This window comes from Malus domestica, chromosome 01 (genome assembly GCF_042453785.1).
Source record: "Malus domestica chromosome 01, GDT2T_hap1".
NCBI classification, from domain to species: Eukaryota; Viridiplantae; Streptophyta; class Magnoliopsida; order Rosales; family Rosaceae; genus Malus; species Malus domestica.
Genome location: NC_091661.1, coordinates 25,435,407 through 25,457,775, shown reverse-complemented (window position 1 = coordinate 25,457,775; position 22,369 = coordinate 25,435,407). Strand labels below are relative to the sequence as shown.

The 22,369-nt window shown below is 37.3% G+C and overlaps 2 protein-coding genes across 2 annotated transcripts; both read left to right on the top strand.

The window, feature by feature from the left end:
• The first annotated feature begins 676 nt into the window (after window positions 1–676).
• On the top strand, window positions 677–3,520 carry LOC103444837 (signal peptidase complex subunit 2). Its single transcript, XM_008383784.4, has 5 exons — window positions 677–875; window positions 1,009–1,160; window positions 1,282–1,363; window positions 2,667–2,809; window positions 2,959–3,520. The coding sequence occupies exons 1-5, from the start codon at window positions 774–776 to the stop codon at window positions 3,053–3,055; spliced, it is 576 nt and encodes a 191-aa protein (XP_008382006.1). The 5' UTR covers window positions 677–773; the 3' UTR covers window positions 3,056–3,520.
• Window positions 3,521–5,581: 2,061 nt separating this feature from the next.
• On the top strand, window positions 5,582–11,008 carry LOC103444847 (uncharacterized). The gene is made up of 4 exons (XM_070819354.1): window positions 5,582–6,259; window positions 6,466–6,581; window positions 9,099–9,342; window positions 9,425–11,008. Exons 1-4 carry the CDS (start codon window positions 5,885–5,887, stop codon window positions 10,787–10,789), a joined length of 2,100 nt encoding a protein of 699 aa, XP_070675455.1. The 5' UTR covers window positions 5,582–5,884; the 3' UTR covers window positions 10,790–11,008.
• The last annotated feature ends 11,361 nt before the right edge of the window (window positions 11,009–22,369 follow it).

Below are 22,369 nucleotides of genomic sequence, written 5' to 3'. Positions count from 1 at the left end.
TTTCACGGTAAATCCTTAACCCTTTCCCCTCTTACTAAGACTACATATTGTTCTTGTAAATTATGGCCAATAGGCCCAATACCAGGTATATAAGCAGTGATTTCAAATCCAGAGGTTAAGCGTACTCTGGCAACTCTATGTATGGTAGAGTTTGGTTTTGATAGTGAAAAAGTTGACAGATAAGTCATCTTTACTGCCATTCTACAGAACCGTACATGAGATTTTTATCTCATACGGCTCCTCGTTCAATTCTTTTGAAGTTATTGGATCATTTTCCTTGTTTGAGAATGACTTTTGGTCTAGTGGTAGTTTGTTTTTAAAAAACAAAGTAGACTCGCGCTCAATGTTTTCCTTGTTGATTAAAATGAAAATTTTGAATCATTTTCGCATTCATGTGAGTCAAATTAACCTCAAACAAGTGGAAAATTTGATGGTAAAAAAAAAAGGGAACTTTAACGAAAAGCACCCGGTACTGTTTACTTTAACGAAAAATCACATTTTTACACTAAAAAGTCAATCCTGGTATTATCCACTTTACCCTTTATTTTGTCCTTATCATTAAAACTCAAAATTTTCAAATCATTTTCATTAGTTTCTTAAAAAAAAAAAAAAAGTGGGTGCAAATAGTGTATAGGAATCTTCACTAAATGTACCCACCAAATCCATGTTTATTATAATCCCACTGCAACTGTACCCGCTCTTTTTCTCTCAGTTTCCACCATCTTCGGACAAAGCCCTTCAAATTCAGTCCTCCAATCCAAATCCCCATAAAAATGCAGGAAAATAAATCAGACTCGCCCAACAAAAACCCTAAGAAGGCCAATCTCCTCGACCACCACTCCATCAAACACACCCTCGACGAGTCCGTCACCGAGGTCGGTCTCTCGCTCTTCCCTCTTGATCCGTTTTCCCTTTCCCTTTCCTTTCCCTTTCCTTTATTTATTTATTTATTTTTTTTCAATTTTTGGTTAATTTTTTTGTTGAATTTTCTCTCTGCAATTCGAGCAGATCGTGACGGGCCGCGGATATGTGGAGGACGTGCGGCTGAGCAATGTGAGGCTGTTTCTGGGCACCATCATCATCGCCATCGCTCTCTTCGCTCAGTTTTACAAGAAGAAGTTCCCCGAAAACCGAGATTTTCTCATCCTCTGCATCGTCTTATATCCTAGCTTATCTTGTTATTTGTGTTTATTATTTGTTCAATTGCTTTGAGTTTCTGTTTGGTTGATGCGAATTGTGTTGATGTTAGCTTGAAGTGTGTTTGATCTTTGACTCTTGCACGTATATAGTCTTCAATGCGGTGTTGCAGCTCATCATATTCACCAAGGAGAAGAATGCCATTCTCTTTACGTATCCTCCCGTGGTATGTTTTCTCTTTTGGATTGGAAATGTAGCTACATTGCTTGATTGTACGTTGATATTTTACTTCTAGGTTATGGAATTTCCGGGCTATATGAGCGTCGTTGTCTCTCTTCGACGATATGCTGATAACCGAATGCAGATAAAAGCGTGATTTGATAAACTTTAATACGAGACTGTGTAACGGGGCACACTATAATTAGGTTCATAATGTCTAGCTTCCCTTGTTATATATACTATTGCATCCATCCATACTCAACTTCCTGAGGTTCCAGGGCATGGGGGTGGAACCCGTGACACTGTGCATAACCATTTTGGAGTTGCCTTCAATGTGGGCGCAATCCTTGTCGACAGCCCATTGAAGGCTTTATTTTCAAAGCTTTACCTTTCGCCGCTGGAATAGTTGCTCTATCACCTGCAATTTAGATTAGGGTGTTTGCTTGGTATTGTCGACGGGAGGTTGAGTAGTGACTTATTAACCGAGGATCCTATTTTCAAAATTTTAGCTTTATAACCTATAGCAAGCTCAGTTACCTATTAGCGAGTCTAAAGGACCCGAATACATCTAGATGATAATTTATTATATGTTCTTCATCTGTAATGTGGTGTATCTTCCTCCTTCCCTCTTGTTAGTTGTATATGCATTATGTAACTGGGACATGTCTCGGACATTATGCTCAGGTCTTTGCTGCCATCACCGTAGGGTGGAATATAAAGTAGTCTCTACTCAAATGTGTCTTGAGAGTTTCTTGTTCCTTCTTTTCGCTCTTTGTTGAGTGTTTTTTGCCGAGCTGCCTTTTGAGGGTTACTGTCCATAGTTAGGTAATTGTACATGTGTGGTATGTGTGCAAGACCGATGGTTGTTTGATGATAGGGAGCTTTTGTGTTTTCTTCTCTGGTTGACGCAACTGCTTACCCCTGTTACTAGGTGCAAGAATTTTAAAATTCCATTTCAGAATTTGATACATTTTTTGTTCGTTTTGATGTAGTCTATAGTAAAACAGAATTACTCTTTCGATTGATTTATACGATCTTATAGTTCCTTTTTCTTGTTAATATTTACCATTTTGAACTCAATCCTAATGCATAAGCAATTAACGGTACTGTTTTCTTTTTGTACTCGTTCATGAACAACTTCTATGTTGGACCACACAAGCTACAATAAGGTCTAATGTTGTATATAAAGTATGATTGTTCCTACAATTTAAGTCAGAATGGTCAGTTAATAAATATATCCTAGTGTGTTTCTAAATTTTGGACTCGGTGAAGGTTTGTAAGCTTTATTCAGTTGCGGTTTATTCGCGCAGGATTCCTTCACAAGCACTGGATTGGTGGTCTCTTCCAAATTGCCAAGATTCTCTGATATGTACACACTTGTGATAGCAAGTTCAGACCCCAAATCTATTTCTGCTAATCAACCAGTACAGTTCACCAAGAGCGTTACTCAGTGGTCTCTCTCTCTCTCTCTCTCTCTCTCTCACACACACACACACACAGACCAAGACTTGAACGCACTTCTGAAGATCATACCCGCACATATAGAGATGAACATACATGGATGCATAATCAATATTTTCTTAACATTTGGGAACATTTCAGGTTCACCAAGGACGGAGTTTTGGTGGAGGGCCTCTTCTGGAAAGATGTCGAAGCACTAATAAATGAATATCAGAGAGAACCAAAAAAGAGCAAGTGATTGGAAACTACATCATATCGTCGTTGGTGGAGAACCTGGTTGGAACGGAAAGAGCTTTAGTTTAGCTGTGACGCGACTATAGATGTAGCTCCTTGACAATTTTAGCTTGTCTCACCGGTAACTTTAGAATCGAAATCAGTTTAAACTTATATCTCATCGTTTACAAGACTTGAAGCGCATTGACGGAATTTTTAACAATTAGGCTATTTTGTTATCTGTGGATGTTAGAGTACTGCTGAAATGAACTCGGGTAGCGATTCTAACACTGGTTGTTTAACCTCTGCCTGTGAGTGGAGACTCCACTGTGGAGTGACAAAATGTAAAGTAAAAGTCATGTTTCTTATGATTAAAGATGTTATGCTGATCGGGTCCGGATCCCCGCCGGATCCTCTTTGTGAGGATCCCGAAGATCCATGAATTATGTCTGTTCATCGTTCATTGTATGGTAAGAAATCATTTTAAATATTTTTATATAAAATTAAACACAAACAGTACCTGATAAAAACTGATCTTACGATATACGATGAAAGGATAAGATTTACAGATCTCCAAAATTCTCATAAAAAATCGGGAGATGATCCTGTTGGATGCTGATCTTATGGTTTATGCCCCGTTTGGTGTTATTTTCCTCTTCTAACCTTTTCCTTGTCATCGGATCAGGATCTTCTCTAACCCTTAAAAACTGAGCCTGCTGAGCAGGCAATCGTGACGGTTGAAATTTGATTCAACGGCTACAATTATTATAACTTTAGATGATCCTCCTGTTGTAGTCGTTGAATCAAATTTCAACGGCCACAATTGCTTACTTAGCATGTTCAGTTTTTAAGGGTGAAGGGAGGATCCTGATCCCTTGTCATCAAACTTCCATTGTATTGGAATTTTTATTGTAGTATCCTTTACCCCAATCAACGGAACAAAAAGGTAAACTTAAGAAAAGCAAAAGCGAAATAGTTTTGCTCACCATGTTATATTGATTGCCGATGAATTTAAATTTTGGGATTTAGACAATGCATAAATTGGAAAAGAGATCATTTTCGGATCTTTTCCACCAATGTCATCGAATCAAGTGATCTAGACCTTTCAAATTTCATCCAACAGTAAAAAAATTATTACAGCTTTTAAGTGGTCAAAACAGATAGGTCGTTGGATGAAATTTGAAAGTCTCGAATCACTTGATCGGGTGACATTAGTGGAAGAAATTCAGAGAAGATATCTTTCCCATAAATTGTTATTTTTGCTCTAAACGTGACAGTCACTTTCAATGTGGGCACAAAGGTGCACCCAATCAAAACTCTACGTATCATGGGACTTAGCATAAAGATAATTTTTTAAAGATAAAGTTAGAGAGACTAAAATTGTAGATAAAATTTGTAAGTTTCACAGAGAAGATATCTTTCCCATAAATTGTTATTTTTGCTCTAAACGTGACACTCACTTTCAATGTGGGCACAAGGTTGCACCCAATCAAAACTCTACGTATCATGGGACCTAGCATAAAGATAATTTTTTAAAGAAAAAGTTAGAGAGACTAAAATTGTAGATAAAATTTGTAAGTTTCACACATCCTTTTTATCTTTCATACATTCTTGTTCGTTTTTGTCGGTTGATTTTTTTTCAATTCATTCAATCCCTGCGTTAAAAGTAAAAGCAGATGTGCGAATAATATTATCTATAAAAGGTTCATACTATAGACAAACTTTCAATTTGAGAAAAAGAAAAAGATTATTAGACTAAAAGCTAACTGACAACACACCTAAATGAATAGTAAGCCTCAATTAGCTATAAATTGAAGGTTAATACTTGAGAGACTAAATTTATAGATTAAATTTACAAACTGAATGACTTGTCACTAATATAAATGAACATGTCCATTAATACTTAATAATCTAATCAACTTCTACATCGTTTAATTTACAAAATCTTATCTATAAATTTGATCTCGTTAACATTTCCTTAATTTGAAAAGAAAGGAATAAGAAGAAAGCTGTCTCAATTTCCAATCTCCTCTCTTGGGAAAAAACCAATAAATTAATCTTGTTTTGTTGTTCCTCAACCCGTCCCCATCCAACGCGCACGCTAGCAGCCACCCCCTTATCCGACGCCGCCGCAGCTCACTCGCTCTCCTGTTGCTGAATTAAATGACCATGATCCGCTCAGCGTCTGACGTGGCGTCTCTCCCCACCCCCAATGCAGCTGGCTCCATCGGACACTCAGGTCCTACATGAGAGATTTTTCAGTGTGACCGTCACATGAAATGATACACCACTTGTTTCTATAGAAATATTAGGTTATATGTGTTAAAAGTTTAATAACTTAAAAATTAAAATTTTCCACCACTTGCTAAAAACACTTGATATACTATCTGTGTTTCCGTCACACCTAAAAATTTATCGTCCCCACAGTCTGATAAGCTGACGTGGTGCCTATGCAATCACGCCCGGATTTCAAGACCGAACACAACCGAATTGGATAGGCGGCTTTCAAGTCCGCCTCGTATTATAATCCAGTCCCTGCCCAGCTGTATTTATATAAACCGACCCCATTGCCATTTGCGTCCTTCCGTTTTTGTAACAAAACCAATTATTATTTCTTCTCTCTCTAAAAACACCGCCTTATCTCCTCTCTCTCTCTCTCCTCACCCACGCAATCGGCAAAACAATCTTGCTTTTCCGGTTCAATCTCAACCATCTCCGGGGCTTCCGATTCAGATTTGGAAACCGTAATTTGAAAAAAATAAGTTTAATTTAACAAAAAGAATTGAATTCGATTAGGGTTTCGAATCTGTCAAGACGAGTTGAGATTTGAAGGAAATTTCCCCTATTATTCGCGATGACTAACCATGGAGACCGAGATTTAGACACGAACAACGAGATCAATGGCGGCGATCGCATTTCTGATCAATGGAGCGGTGGGGAAATGGAGGACTCGTCGTCTTCGAACGGTGTGGAGAGCAACGGAGCTGGACCGGCGGCGAGGAGGGAGACCGGGCTCGAGGAGCGGTTGACGGGGATACTTGTTGACGAAGGAGATGGAGATCTGTTGCTGCAGCAGAGCAATCGAGAGGACCGCGTTTTGCAGTGCCTACAAGCGCTTGATATGCAGGTTATGGGCGCGTGTCGCGTCGACGAGAGGTTGAAACCGTTGTTGAAGATGAATGTGTCGAACGACGTCGCAGAGGATCGATTGTTAGCTCAATTGAGCCAGGTATGATAGAAATGGCCTAACTTGATTGAATTGAAGCTCTATTTGCCATTCAATGGTTTTTGGTGGGAGTAACTGCAAAATACTTTGTGAATTGGATGGAATGTTGTTGAAATCTGTCGAAATGTGGGCATAATTTTGGGGGTTAAGTTTATATTGATTTCGGGTTTTGCAAATTGATGATCTCACACTTTGTGTTTGATGAATAGCATTTCGAGCCGGCGGAAGTTGGAATGCTTGCGAGGTGCTTCTGTATACCTCTCGTATCTATTCGTGTGGGGAAGATCAACAAGCAAGGGACTCTCTTGTGTCCCACTGCTGCTAGGTAAACATCCGACTATCGATATCCATTGGTGCTCTGGTTTGGTGTGTTTTCGCCTGTGTGTTTGTTTGTTTGAAATGTTGTTTGTAATTGATGTTTTTCATTATTTTTGCTCGTTTAAATAGTTTGAACAAGAACCGTACAAAGTCAATCACTTAGAACAACTGATTGTCTTTGCATTTAGATAGCTTTGCTGGAAATCTTTGGCCTTCGATTTAACTGTTGTTAGTAATGTCCTGATGTTAGTACCGTCTGATGTTTCGCAGTTAATCAAACATTTAATTTACTCCCGTAAGTTCAAATTTGTCCGATATTAATTTCCAGGTCCTCGTGTAGAAAAGTATTAGTTGTGTAATTGTGCGTGTTTGATTTTTATTGGGAGATTGGACTGCATCTTTCATGTTGATTATGAACTTAAGAAAGTAGTCTTTCTGTGAATCTTTGTATGCATTTATATTTCTGGGTCACCTTTAGAGAATGTTCTAGGAAAGTTCACTCAAGTTAGTTTTGAATTATTGTTTTGGATTATTATACAACTCAGCAGAAACTCTTTGCTGTGTATGTTTGTTAGTTAAATTTTTATGTGTGAAATTGATTGGAAAGCTTGCTCTCATATGGGTTGGGACTTACTTTCGTTACTTAAAACATGGATTTGTTATGGTTTGTCGTATGGGAATCGGAAAGTGATGTCACCTAGCCAGAACAATGCACAATGGGGCTTCACTCTTATAGACTGAATGTTCAATTACAACTTTGAATGTGGGGAAGACATTCTTAGGTCAAATGTCTTTATGGTTTTGGCTTCTTATTAAGAAACATCATAATCTACAAAAGCTTAATGTGTCGTTTATCATTTAGAGATGGTAGGTATTTTCAATCACCAAAATTACCATATAATTTAGTGTAACAATTTTTGGAATCATGAATCCCTGATTGTGGATTTTGAGGGTAGTAGCATTTTGTGATAGCCATGGGAAATACCATCATATTAACCATGTTTGACTTGTGGATTTCTATTTGCTGTGAAAAGCACTGCATCTTGATGTCACTTTGTACTGCATCATGGTTTTTGCAGTCAGACATGGAGACACATTTTGGAGGTTAGTTTTAATGATGTACTTGTTAAATCAATTTATGTGAAGAAAGGGACATTTGTTTACAATACATAAGCAGAATGATGTCAGATGAAGCTTATATTTTCCATTGAATGTTTTGGTCTGCATTTATTTATACGTATCTTTTACTTATCAGTCTTTTGTCAATAAATCAATTTATGGCTATTCTGATATAGTTTGCAGTTCTTATTTCCTTTTATTATAATTAACATCATTGGCATGTATCATTAACTTTTACTTGCGGGTTAGTTACCTTAGTGGTTACAAAATAAACAATTCCCTTAGTTTGGTAGAAGGAATTTTGATATAGTATTGAGTTTGTGAACAAATCTTATGTTGTGAGGAGTGTATCTTTAGTAAATAATGTTTTCGTAGGTAGGGGAATCTATTTAGTTTATTAGTAGTGACAATGTTCATTCTTCCAAGTAAATATGTCTTTTGACTTGTAGGTAATGTGGGCATATTCTATTATGATCTCTGAATTAAGAGGACGTAAAGGTAGTTCCACGATCCTATATATTATATAGCTTGCTGCTGCATTTTAATTATAAATGATTGACATCTTGATGGAGATCAAAATCGAGTGTGACTGATTGTTGTGTTTCAGAGTTATGTCGTTTCTTCCTACTGTGTTCCAGAAGTTTGTTTGGTTCTGCAAGCATATGTTTCTTTATTAACGTCGAGCTATTCTTAACTGAATTGGACATCAATGTACTACTTTATGTCTTTCTTCCAGTCATATGGTGTATTGACGGCGTGTTACTTGAACTTCCTGTTTATTTATATATTTACAGAAAAGAAACATTTGTGTGAAATGCTTTTGCTTGATAAAAGTAACATTATCTCATAACCCATTTATCAGTGAAAAACAGGAAGATACACCTTTTTGCCTTGGTTGTGTACCTTTCATTTATGCTGGTCACTGGAGAGTCCAACTTTTATCAGGTTTTAGTATTTTTAGGATTCAAGATACAAAATTGACGTTGATGCATCTCTAAATAATAGCTTTTGTGATAGCTATTTTAAAGGGCTTAATATTTGAACTTTCAAGGAAAATGGTTGTGATCCTGCATGGTGATTTGTTTTCTTAGAATGGTGAACAGATACCTCTGTCTGTAAAGCCTTCAAATTAGCAATTTAATTGCTTGAATTTGTTTTGGATTTTATCAATGGAAAAGCAAAAGGAAAAAAGAAATAATTTTGTTAATTGAGAAAGCACAATTAGATTTATATCGAGTGATTGTGCTCCTTCAATTTTAGTCTTCATATCTTTGTTCCTCTCCTTTGAAACCACTTTCAAAACATAACCGTGTAATGTAGTTTCTGGTTGATATTGTTGTGTTTTATTTGTTTATTGTTTATATCTGTATTTCTAAGCTTTCATTATCTTTTCATGTTATCTCAGGGGCAATTTAAATCTAACAGTTTTGCCAACTTCAAATTTACGCCTTTCATTCGTTGGGGATGATGGTCGTATAGATAGACTGTGCACCTTACATAATAAATCCGAATGCTCTGCTGTAGAAGTTAATGAGATTCCAGCAGACAATTCTGGCCGATCTTTCCTTATTAAAATTCCAGATGACCGGATTTTTTACTTTTGGTGCTCTGAGACATCACGACTTTTGGGAATTGAATTGCTTTTGAAGGTGTGTATATAACAAGTAATATTGATTTGATGTATTTGGTTCCAACAGTAGTTTTAACTCAACGTACTTTGTTTGTGTACAGATGAAGGATCTGCTCAAGAGGAAGCCCACCATAGCTGAGTTAACTGGTATCAGTGAATCTCGCCTCGGTTGCTTTGCAACTCACCTACGTGCCTATCTGGTGGGATCAACAGCAGGTGGCGGTGCGTCAAGTTCTGCAGGCTCACCTTCTGATACGTATACCACCACAGAACCATGTGATACAGCTCAACACGGACACTTCTCATCCACATCATCAAAATCCCTGCGTTCCCGACATGGTGTCAATCAACCAATGAAGGCAAATTCATCATTTCAGGGTAGCCTGAGTCCACGGTCAAGTTCCTTCAAAGATCTGCCCAGAACCTTGTCTTCTCTGAGGAATATTACCAGGGAGAAATTAAGGAAGCGAGGCGACATCTATCTTTCAGCCATTGACAACCCAACAGTTGCTTCACCAATCACATTCACAGTCGATTCATCTTGTTCAAATCATGCTGAAAGTGACTGGTGTCCAGAACCTATTAGAAGTTGCTCGTTATCATCTTCAGGTTTCCTAGAGTCGCTAGAGAAAACCAGGAACCCTGCATCACAAGTTCCTTACATGGTCACCCCTCTGCTCTCTCCTTACTATTGTTGGTGCCCTCCAGGTTCATCGGATTTGCAATACTCGCCAGGACTTCCTGAACTACCCAGTTTATCGACAGAGTCAGCATTGCTTCCACCACTTTCATCTTTATTACCACCCAATATGCCCTCCAGCATGTTGACAACAAAACCACCTCTTCATTTGGCTGATTCCCCCTTGCTTGATTTCCCTGCATTTCTCCCAGACCCACTGGTTAGGCTACCAAGGCCATCTTCTCAGCAGATCCCAACTTTCATACCCTTGATGTGCGACCCAATTGTTCACATTCCAGTTATTGATATTTGCTCGTCGGGTCAAGGATACTTGGTCAGCGCCGGTCCTGCTATTTCAACTGCAATATCTCCCCTGCACTCGAAACTTGTGAACATTCCTGAAACTGATTCCATGCTGGAGAAGGGTGCCAGAGAGACACTACGACGACTTCTAATCAGTGGTTCAACCCAGAATAGCTCACAGCTGATGGATGTATTGCCTGCTATGATAACAACTGCACACGAGAATCGCAACATGCTTGTTACTGGGAGCAGGGGTCTCTATAGTGGAACCAGGGACGTTGACGTCATTGCAAACAGCATTGCAGCCATGGGTCTGGTCTCTCTGCCTGGGATATCCAATATGGCAAGTGTTTTAGATAGTCGTAGCGGCCGTGACAATTTTAATGTACAGGAAGAGGGAACTAGTGGGCTGGAGGGATCTTGTTCGGAAGATAAGGGTACCGCCTGGTGTTCGGATTTTAGGGCGAAGAGGGCCGATGAATAAACGAATGGCGTCCGTCTGTTGTTTCGTTATGTAGGTTTCTGTTGTTCAATTTTACAGAATGTAGATATAGGTTGCTGTAGTTTTTGGCGTTTGAAGTGTAATTAGCGCTTAATGCCACCGCCTATAGCTTTGTTCCATTTTGTTACCTGCATTGTTTAGTGTTCTTCTTGTGTTGTTCTTGCTGTGTGTGCTTTTGGAAGAACAAAAAGCGCTTTCAGATGTGGCGGCCACAGAAGCAGTATTTTCAATTCTCAATTATTCATTCGCTCCTCAAGCTAACTTCGAGTCTGACTTTTGCTCCCTCGAGCTGAACAATCGTCACTTTAACTCCCTGATTTCGCCTCGCCGTCTGATTCAGTCTCGCCGTTTCGCGACATCAATTATTTCGAAACTATTGGAGAATATTATCTTACTGTAACCCAAATTGTCAGTTCACGGCCGATGGGACTCTATGAACTCTCTGTCACTTTACAGTTTAACGTTATTTTTCGTGCAAATATTATAAAATATTGTGCCAAAAAAATGAGGTGAAGAGTCTACATAAAACTTCTTAGCATTTCTCATACGCATAGTATAAAAGGAGAAATGTTAAGGGGAGTTTCTCAAAGTGGAATTTTCTGTCACCTCACAATTTAACAACAATTCTGGTGTTGGTAGTATAAAACATTGTGTCAAAAATATTAGACGGTAGAAAATTCATAGAGAGTTCTACTTTTAAGAGAATCTCCTTAGCGTTTCTCGTATCAAAGTATTCCAAGTTCACTTATAAGTTAAGGCCATCTCTAACCGAAGGGTCCAGAGGGCTCGGGAATCTGGGAGGGCCCCACGGAATTTCAAAGGGCCAAAGGGCTGGCTACTGGCTTTTTTTTTTTTTTATAGTTTTGTTATTCCTGTCGGTTATAACCGACAGGAATACATGCTATTATTTAATATACTAAATAATGGTGTATTCCTGTCGGTTATAACCGACAGGATTTTTTTTTTTTAAATTCAAATGAAACGGCTACTAGCCGTTGCATTTGATTTGATTTTTTTTTACATTATTATTATTTTTTTTAAATTCCATTTTTTTCCTATAACTTCTATTTGACAAAATTTGTTTCATATTTTTTTTAAATTCTATTTTTTTTCCTATAACTTCCTAAGCCATTATACAACATTAAATTAAATTAAGTAACATGAAACAACATTAAACAATATGAAACAACATTAAATAACATTAACCAACATAAAAATTATACAACATGAAACTTAAACAACATTTTAGTTGTAGTTTTTAATAATAAATTATGTTTGGCCCTATGGCCCTTTGGCCCTCGGTTGGAGACGGTTTTTTGTGACAGGGCTAAAACGAGCCCTCTGGCCCTTTGGCCCTCGGTTGGAGACGGAGGCAAATATGGCACTGTATTGTTCATTAAAATATTAATATCTTGGAGAATCTTGGAGGGCCAGAGGGCTAAAACGTGCCCTCTGGCCAGCCCTCGGTTAGGCCATCTCCAACCGAGGGCTGGCTAGAGGGCTCGTTTGAGCCCTCTGGCCCTCCAAGATTCCCCAAGATATTAATATTTTAATGAACAGTACAGGGCCATATTTGCCTCTGTCTCCAACCGAGGGCCAGAGGGCCAAAGGGCTCGTTTTAGCCCTGTCACAAAAAACCGTCTCCAACCGAGGGCCAAAGGGCCATAGGGCCAAACATAATTTATTATTTAAAAACTACAATTTAATGTTGTATAAATGGCCTAGGAAGTTATACGAAAAAAATAGAATTGAAAAAAAATATGAAACAAATTTTGTGAAATAGAAGTTATAGGAAAAAAAATATGAAAAAAAATTTGATTCATATGAAAAGGAAAAAAAAAGGGAAAAAAAGAAGTTTAAATTCATTAAAAAAAAAAAGAAAAAAGAAAAAAGAGAGGCCTAATAATCCAACGGCTACTAGCCGTTACATTCAAAAACATTTCAAACTATTAGTGTCGGTTATAACCGACACTAATAGTAGAACTATTTAAAAAAAAAAAAAGCTCTTTAATGCTGTCGATTTTAACCGACAGCAATAGGAAACATTAAAAAAAAAAATAGCCAGCCCCGGGGCTGGCTGGCTGGCCGAAAGCAGCCAGCCCTCCAGCCCTCTCCGATCCCGTGGGGCCCTCCCAGATTCCAGAGCCCTCTGGCCTAGCCCTCGGTTGGAGACGATTTTAGGGCTATTTTCGGCCCTCTGGCCCTCTGGACCCTTCGGTTGGAGATGGCCTTAGAGATGGCCTAAGTTGTTGAAAAATAAATGAAATATTTTCGAGGTAAATGAAGAGAACAAGTTCACCTAATTTGCTCTAAAGCCGCATCAGATGGTCCCCCAACTCCTCTAAAGCAGCTAAACAGCTTTCTACTTATGTTCCCTGCATATCATGCACTACAAGAAGAGCATCTTCCTTTTAATAATTCAATAGATGAACTTTATTTTCCCAAATTTTTTCTTCTACCTTTCTCGCGCACGGAATCTAGTGTCACCGCTCGCCGGTTGAAATTCATTTGTCTGCATCTTTTAGAATCGAGATCTCTTTGGATCTCGCAATCCAGAGTTAACAGATTTAATAGTCCGGACCACTTATTTCAAATTTTACAGTCTCTATTAATTCATCTCATTGATCACTCCGTAAAATCAAAGGTTCAGATCTCTTTCTCTCTCTTGAACGATCCGGATTACATGGTCCGTCAGTTCTAGATTACGAGATCCAAAGAGAATTTAAATTCCATCTTTCGTGACGTGATTAGTTATATGATGAGAAATCATGCGATGATTATATACCGTTGATGATAATGCAAGTATGAAAGTGGCTTCTGGAAAAAGAAGAGCATATATGCATATTAATTCTTGAAATGGATTAGGTGCATGGCCTTGCCGGTGCAAATGGGGTCCGTACTGAGGTTCCCAACGTAGATAACCCTTAAACGCTAATCAGATTATGTTAATTGTTTACTATTCTTGCGCTCCCCTTTAGGGTTTCTGACACAATTAGATTAATTAATCAAATGTTTAATCATAATTTGAGTGGAGTACTCATTTAACAAGGGAGACAAATTGTATGCCCTTCTGTTTGGGTGTCCTTCCCATCCCCTTCTATTTATGCGGTCACGGTCAAGCCACGTCAACATTTTATATTCTTATTGCTTTTTGTCTTATTATCTCTATAAAAAAAATTAATATAAAATATTGACGTGGCTTAACCGTGACCGCACATAATAGGAGGGGATGTGAAGGGCACCCAAACATGAGTGCAGACAATCTGGAAAAAAATTAGCTGGAAAATTTTTTTGTAATTAATTGCTCATAAAAAGAGAAAGGGATCCTCTCCGAATCTCTTCCACCAAATTCATCCAATCAATGAATTCGGATCTTTAAAATTTGATTCAACGTCTAAAGTTATTATAACTTTTAAAGGGACCCCCTGTTTTTAGTCATTGGATCAAATTTCAAATATACAGATTCATTGATTGGGTGTATTTGATGAAAGAGATTCGGAGATGATTCCCATAAAAAGAATATAATAAGTGGTAACTGTGGTGGGTCTTTGTCTCCAAACTAATGAAGTTAGAAACAATATAGCCTCATTTGATAGGGAGAGATTATCTTGGATATGACTATTTACTATATTAAAAACATTTTAAAAGAAGAGACGAATAACAATTTATTCGATTTGGACTTGTGAGTCTAGAGAACGTGGATTCTAAGCAAGGTTTTCGTGTATCATTTTTCTCCTTTTTCACATCTCTATTTCACTTTCACTTCCAATACAAAGTATCCTTCATCTACATTCCAAAATGGCATAAATGAAGAAGAGAAATGATTCGGATACCCTATCAGCCTCATGATTCACAAAACAATATTTTTCCTTGATTTGCATCATTTCATTATTTTATACATGAATCTGTACGGTCAAGTCACACCATCAGCTCGATTATTATAAGAGTAATCATAACTGTATAGTAACATGATATTTTCTGTACGGCGTTTCTCTAGATACAATGCATATGTCATACACACTGCATGACTTTTACAACTCCTACATTCATTTATTATTTTATTATGACATTTGTAATTATATATATATAATGAGAACAGATCCGTGATACTATTTTTTTGTGCATAACTTTCGACAAAGTTTTTTTTAGGACTCATTTCGTAATATTGTATTTTAACGATCTGAAATATCAATCTTTTAAATTTTTTCTCAAAGATAATGTTTACCCAAAATCATTGAAAGCTGAAACCATATAACCATGGGATTAAGAGTTTAAGGTTTCTTTGTAGAACCGTATTCGTCTATTTTCTTCACTACAAATGAACGTCTTAATGATTTTAGATTTGTCTAATCTAATTTTTTTTTTAAGGATGATCTATGAATGTTGTTCTAAAAGATAATCAGTTGGAATGGTTAAAATAGATTATGGAGTGTGCCCTACATAAACGTGTGTCAAAAATTGTGTAAAAGAATTGTCACAGATCCCCATATTTATCTTAACTTGATGGTTCAAATGGGATTAAGATTCTCTCACCTCTTCTTTCTATTCCCTTTCATCCCCTCCTCTTACATTCTCTTATTTTGTCTTTTTCTCGCTATAAAAAATTAATATAAGATATCGACGTGGTTGAACTGTGACCGTTCAAATAGAAGAGGAAAAAAATAGGAGATAATCCTACTCCGTTCAAATGATATTGAGTCTTGCAAGTCGGCTAGCTAGAGCAGTAATCCTTTTTCTACACTTTGAATTCAAATTCTCATTCTCCTAACTTAATAAAATTCCAATATCGCACAAGAAAATGTGAATGAAAAATTTACTAGATGATAAGGCTAACCCTAAATACGGGAAGCAGAAAGCCCTTGGAAATTAAAGATCTTAGCCGACCAGAAGGTTTTGAATCTGCAGCCACTAATTTTTTCAAGAACTTAATTTTGGGTTTCAGTTTTTGTCCATTTCTGTGGAATTTTCTAAGATAGTGATAAAGAGGAGGAAAACGGCTTGGCTTGTTCATAGTCTTGTCGATTTCTAAGTCCCCAACTTGATGAGGAGGACAACGACTCACTCGCACCTGGGATGGGTAAAGTATTCATGGGTTTGAATAACCGCGATTATCTGTCCATTTAAAATTCACGGTTATAGTTATGGATAACCGTTTAGACGAACAAACGGTTATGGGTATAACTGTTTATCCATGAAATTTAAATGGACGATTATGGGTATTACTTGCGGTTATAACGGATATCCATCGTTTATGGGTATTACCCGCGGTTATACAAATATCCATTTATTCATTTAATTTAATATATGTAAAAATAATAAAAAATTATGGATTTTGAGGGGTTTTAGAAGCAGGCTCTCTCTCTCTCCTCTCCTTCCCAGCGACCTGCGACCCCAACCAACAGAGCCAAACTTCAATTATATTTCCGCACGTTGCCAAGTTCGGATTCAAAGCTTCCCCAACTTCGCTTTTTTACCATAATTGAAATAATATAATAGGCGTAAACTATTATTTTACAATAATTGAAAGTCGCATTTCTCTCCAAGAAATATGAAATAGGCGTGAACTATTATTTCAATTATTAGAATTGTATGAGGATTTAAATGATTAAAATAGAGAAATGCATGCTAAAATGTACTTATAATGGTGTTTAATTATCAGAAAACAAAAATTATGACAAATTTTTCTTTTGTAATTTTCAAGTTGTTAAAAAAAACATGTAGACGGGTGAAAAAATGATAAATGGGTAAAAAAAGGATAAACGGGCTCAAAAACGGGTAAACGGGTAAATAGTTATGGTTATGGTTAAATGGGTAAATGGTTATGGTTAAATTGGTACATGGTTATGGGTATGGATAACCGTTTATAAACGGTTATGGTTATGGGTATAACCGTTTATGCAATTACCCAACGGGTAAACGGTTATGCGGGTATGAACATAAACGGTTATGGGTAAATAATCATGATTATCCGCCCACCATAACCGTTGCCCATCCCTACTCGCACCTCACGTCGACAATTTTTCAACCAAATAAAATATTTGTCAATTTTTACATAGAATATGTTTGTTAATTGTATTTATGGCATTTAGTGTATCAGACCGTGTTACCAGCACACTGAAAAATTTCTCCTCACTTGAGCACCTAGTTTTTGTTTCTCTAGGTTGAAGGAAATCCCACTGTATTTCTCTTCAAGTTACACTATTAGTTACGTACATATATATATATATATATATATATATCATTATATCTACCATACTTAATTTGCGACTTTTCACTTCCAGTATTCATGCATGAATTAGGTTACTTATGCACGAACGATATGTCGCATCAGGTCATCATAATAAAATCACATCATTCTAATTGATTTACTCATAATTATATTTCAAACTCGTTGCAATATATATTGTCTTACTTATCCATAAAACTCGGAATTGAGACCTTTCGCAACCGAATAGAGACAACTAACACTATATCGTATGGTAGTAGGTAGACCAATTTCCCATAACCTCTCTCCAATAATTTGTTCATCTTTTGGTTAATATAGATATGAAAACCGTTACATAGGTTCTCTTATATATTTGGTGGACCATGACTAATAGACTAGTTTAATTAAGTAGATTGCCTTTATTTATAGTGTAGAGCAAAAAATAACCACAAGGCGACACGTGGATTTTTGACAAAAAAAGACAAAACTACCCTTGAGGTATACCGGGATTCCTACGTGCAATCAGCAGACAATTATCCTTCAACCAAGTCAAAAGTACCCAAAATAGGTATCAACTTAAAACCTAATTTATTCATATATTTCCCATTTCATTATTTAGCTAATCAATTAGCTAAATAATATACTTATTCCTTTCATATTTCCTAAAATTGACTAATTAAGGGATTAATTACCTAATCAATCCCTTAATTATCAACTAAACCTCCAAATTATAACCAAAACCCCACTAGGGCCGGCCATGCCCTTTATTTTCTGTTTGTTGCTGCCATTTTCTCCCCCTTTTTATGACATTCAAATAGCTAGTTAATTAGGTTATTACTATTTGCTAATTAACGAGCCAATTATTTCCATAACTCCCCAAAATAACTAGCCCATTATCTCCATAACCCCCCAAAATAAATCACCATTTCCTCTCCTATAAATTGGGTCCCATTTTCACAAAACACTAGTTCCAATTCTCTTACAAAAAATCCCAAATATTCTAAACACTATTGCTCTCTAAAATTCTAACTTTGGCATCGGAGGTTCTTCGGCCAAAGCCCCCCCCATTCATCGTGGGCGCGTGAGGCTCTTGGCCTTAACCTAAGGTGCTAGTTGTTTTGTAGGTGCAAAATCGTCCAAGATCGAAGCGGAGAAAATTTGCATCCACATATAGTATACTACTTGCGTTATTAGTCATAAAGTGGAAGTCAGTCATGTACTAATTACGTCAAAAAGAGGTTAATTTGTTTGATAAGACGGGCGTATGTTTTGACTGAGATGCCTCCTTTGAAAACATAAGAAAATGAGTTAATTTCAGTTTATTACCCTAAAGTTTATTGATTTTCAACATTTGGTACATGAAATTTTTTTTTCACCCCAGAGTGGTACATAAAGTTATAATTTTGGGACACTTTCATACATCCGTTAAGGTTGCTGTTAAATTTACCGTTAACTGATGACGTGGCATCCACATGGACAATGATTGAACGTTAAGTGAATATTAAAAAATAAAAAAATTAATTAATTAAAAAATTAAAAAATTAAAAAATTAAAAAACTTTTGGTCTTTTCCCTCACCCCTTCCGACCCCCATCCTTTCTCTCCTATGCGCCCACCCTTCCCCCTCCCTCTTCGACTCCACCCACTTCATCGAAAGATGAGCATAGCCATCGAAAAGGTAATAGGACTTAGCCTTGGAGTTGATACCGGTATTGATGATGACGGCGATGATGAGTTCGTAAATACTCAACACTCCCTCCATAACCACCAGCACGATCGACTTCTTCACTAGCCCCAGCCTTGTCACTCTCATCGATGCCACTCCTACTCTGCTCTTTGTTGTCCCATACGCCGCTCCCATACCTGCAAAACACACAAAATCTGATCAAAATCCCTATATCTGTCCGGACCAAACCCTATGCGCTTAGATCTGGGTCGAATCGGAACATACAAGAGAAGATGAGCGTCGCGGCAACGCCTAGGAACCCGAAGAACGGTGATGTGGGTGCAGAAGGAGATCTGGAGCCTGATAGGGTTTAGGAGAATGTGGACTTCGAGAGGGAGGGGGAATGGTGGATTCATTGAAGACAGAACAGTCGATTTTGGGGATCAATACGTCATCGTCAAAGTGGCGGGTGGGGTGGGATTGAGAAGAGGATGAGGATGAGGTGAAGGAGAGAGAGTAGAGGCCTGATTGAGAGAGGATGTCGAGGTCTATAAGAGGGAGGGATTCAAGGTGGAGGTGGTTAGGGTTAGGGTTAGGGTTGTGGTGGTCAACGGCGAGCGGGAATGCCATGGCATTGAACTATGAGAAGAAGAAAGAGAGATTTGGGAGGAGAAGAAGAAACAAAAAAGTAGACGAGGGTGGATGTTAAACGACAAGGCGTTTCAGTATCCGACTTTTGATTGACTAGCGTAAAGAGGGAGGAGGAAGGGTGGGTGCAAATTAGAGAAGGGAGGGATGAGGGTCATAAGAGGTGAGGGAGAAGACCAAAAGTTTTTTTTTTAATTTTGTTTAATACCCACGTGGCGTTCAATCATTGTTCACGTGGATGCCACGTTATCAATTAACGACAAATTTAACAGCAACCTTAATGGATGTATGAAAGTGTCCCAAAATTATAACTTTATATACCACTCTGAGATGAAAAAAACTTTATGTGCCAAATGTTGAAAACCAATAAACTTTAGGGTAATAAACTGAGATTAACCATAAGAAAATATAGGCTTTTTAGTCAAAATTTCTTTGGAATTGGTACAAGTTCTCACTCTGGTCTTTGACATTGGTATAATTCATTACTTTAGTTTTTGAGATTTAAAATCGATAGAACTGGTCATTGAGTTTGTTCACCGTCAATCATTTTGGTATTTTTGTGATAAACATTCGTTAAATAAGGATAAATTGACATAAAACCCCTACTTTTTGTTAACTCATTTTGACTCATTGTTCATTAAATTGAGGGTATTTGTCATTTTGATCCTTATTTAAACAAACATTTTTACGGAATGACCAAAATGATTGATGGTGGACAAACTCAGGGACCAGTTTTATTGATTTTAAATCTCAATGACCAAAGTGAGGACTTATGCCAATCTCATAAACTATTTTAGCTAAAATGCTGAAAATATATCTATATACTAATACTATATGCTATGCCAGTAGAGATGATGAGAAATATATTCTCCACTTAAAATTGATAGAATTGGTCACTAAGTTTGTTCACTGTCAATCATTTTGGTCTTTCTGTGATAAACCTCCATTAAATAAGGATAAATTGACACAAAACCCCCTACTTTTTGTTAACTCATTTTGACTCATTGTTCATTAAATGGAAGGTATTTGTTATCTTGATCCTTATTTAAACAAACATTTTCATTGAATGACCAAAATGATTGATGGTGGACAAACTCAAGGACCAGTTTTATCGATTTTAAAACTCAAGGATCAAAGTGATGACTTATGCCAATCTCATAAACTATTTTAGCTAAAATGCTGAAAATATATCTATATATACTAATACTATATGCTATGCCAGTAGAGATGATGAAAAATATATTCTCCACTTGAAATAATATTCACTAATTCTTTGTTGCACTAGAAAAAGATTGGTTCTTTATATGTAAGAAGTCATTCATTTTTATATAAAAAAAATTGACACGTATGTATATAAATTTTCGTTTTATGATCAAAATGAATTACTTTTGTATATGTGTTGACACACTCCGACCTAGATCGAGGTATGCTGGCCGTCACGTGAGGTTGACGTAGTCATGTACACAATGCGGAAATGATAAGGATATAAAGGAATTGAATGAATAAAAACCAAGCTAACTAATTTACACTAAGGAAACCTAAGTGCAAATATGGTATGTAGGTATAATTACACATAATCAGAGCATAAGTAGCATAAATGTAGTCCAGCAGGACAAATATTAATTACACAATACCAAAGATGGTCCTACATTAGTGATAATCTGTCAGAGCTGCCGTGAATTCCTTGTAAGCCACCAACAAGCACTCATAACTAGAACTTGGAAGAGCGCAAAACATAAGGTGTGAGTGGGCAAAAACAAAGCTTTTCAAAACCATTTCACTTATCAAAAGTAATAACCCCTCGTCATAAAACCTGTATAATTCCCAGAAAATAGCATGCATATAAATATATCTCAAAACCCTGTTTAAGATAGCAAATCCATAATCATGCCATGTCAAATATCTCAGCAAGGAAATAAGTAAGTCAGGTGAAATAAATCAATATGAGATGGTACGTCAGCCGGAGTCACTTAACGTGACCTGTACGACCGGATCTAGAACTCATCAACTAGTCCTCTGCACACAAGTCGGAACCACCTAAAGTGGTCTGTACGATAGGCTGTGTGTAAATAAATATGCTTAAGTGCTACGGTCACGTGAAGGCTGTGCGAAGTATCACAAATCACCTACAAGTCGGAACTACCTAAAGTGGTCTGTACGACAGGCTGACACCTGCCTTGGATCCAAGGTGAGCGTGTGGTGCGGAAGGTGAACAATCACGTGAAGGCTAGACCCTATCTTCAGGCGGAGGACTAACACTAAGGTGCAGGATAACAATCTTTAAATACATCTCAACACAATTACTCACCACCATCACTACCATTAATATACTCACTTGAAGCTTACCTGAGCGTCCGCAACATCGATCAATAATATATATAACCATACTACTGCACAATTAAACATAGAGAGCATTTGACATGGCATTTAAACATATAAAACCATTTAATTAAAGTTTATGGGAAAAATACCAAGTGTGTGTGTGTGTGTGTATATATATATATATACTAAAAACCAAAAGCCCATTCACTGATATGTGGAAGGGTCGTAGCCCCCGAGTCTCACTTAACTGCGCTCGTCCTCAGGATAAGTCTCACCTATATGCGAAACAACTATATAAACGTTATTTTAAAGCACATAACCAAAATTAGGTAGTAACTTTTCATATGATACTCAATTGGGGTATTTGAATATACCAACGTGACCTACTCAACCCCACAAACAACCCCATATTTTTAGAAAAAATTTCGGATGCCACAAGCGCTCTCACGCGCCGGCCAAGGCACAGCCACACTCGCCGCCCACGCATAGGCACGTGTTTGGCACACTGACGGATTCCTTAACGTCGTTAGGGAATATTCCGTTAAATTTTAGAATATACCGTTAAAGATACCTGACGCCGTTAGAATATTCCGTCAACTTTGATAGAATATTCTCCTCATTCTTCCTTGGTTCGTCGGAGTCCGGCGCCGGCCACCGCTGCTATTGCCGGATTCTGGAAAAACTTTAAACTTCAATATCTTTCTCATTTCTACACCAAATTT

Bases quoted from the DNA above. Each gene is read 5' to 3' on its own strand.
- LOC103444837 (XM_008383784.4), top strand. From the start codon at position 774: ATGCAGGAAAATAAATCAGACTCGCCCAACAAAAACCCTAAGAAGGCC. The intron at 1,161-1,281 runs ATATCCTAGCTT...TGACTCTTGCAC, and splicing joins CTCATCCTCTGCATCGTCTT to GTATATAGTCTTCAATGCGG. The intron at 1,364-2,666 runs GTATGTTTTCTC...TTATTCGCGCAG, and splicing joins TCTTTACGTATCCTCCCGTG to GATTCCTTCACAAGCACTGG.
- LOC103444847 (XM_070819354.1), top strand. From the start codon at position 5,885: ATGACTAACCATGGAGACCGAGATTTAGACACGAACAACGAGATCAAT. The intron at 6,582-9,098 runs GTAAACATCCGA...ATGTTATCTCAG, and splicing joins TTGTGTCCCACTGCTGCTAG to GGGCAATTTAAATCTAACAG. The intron at 9,343-9,424 runs GTGTGTATATAA...GTTTGTGTACAG, and splicing joins GAATTGAATTGCTTTTGAAG to ATGAAGGATCTGCTCAAGAG.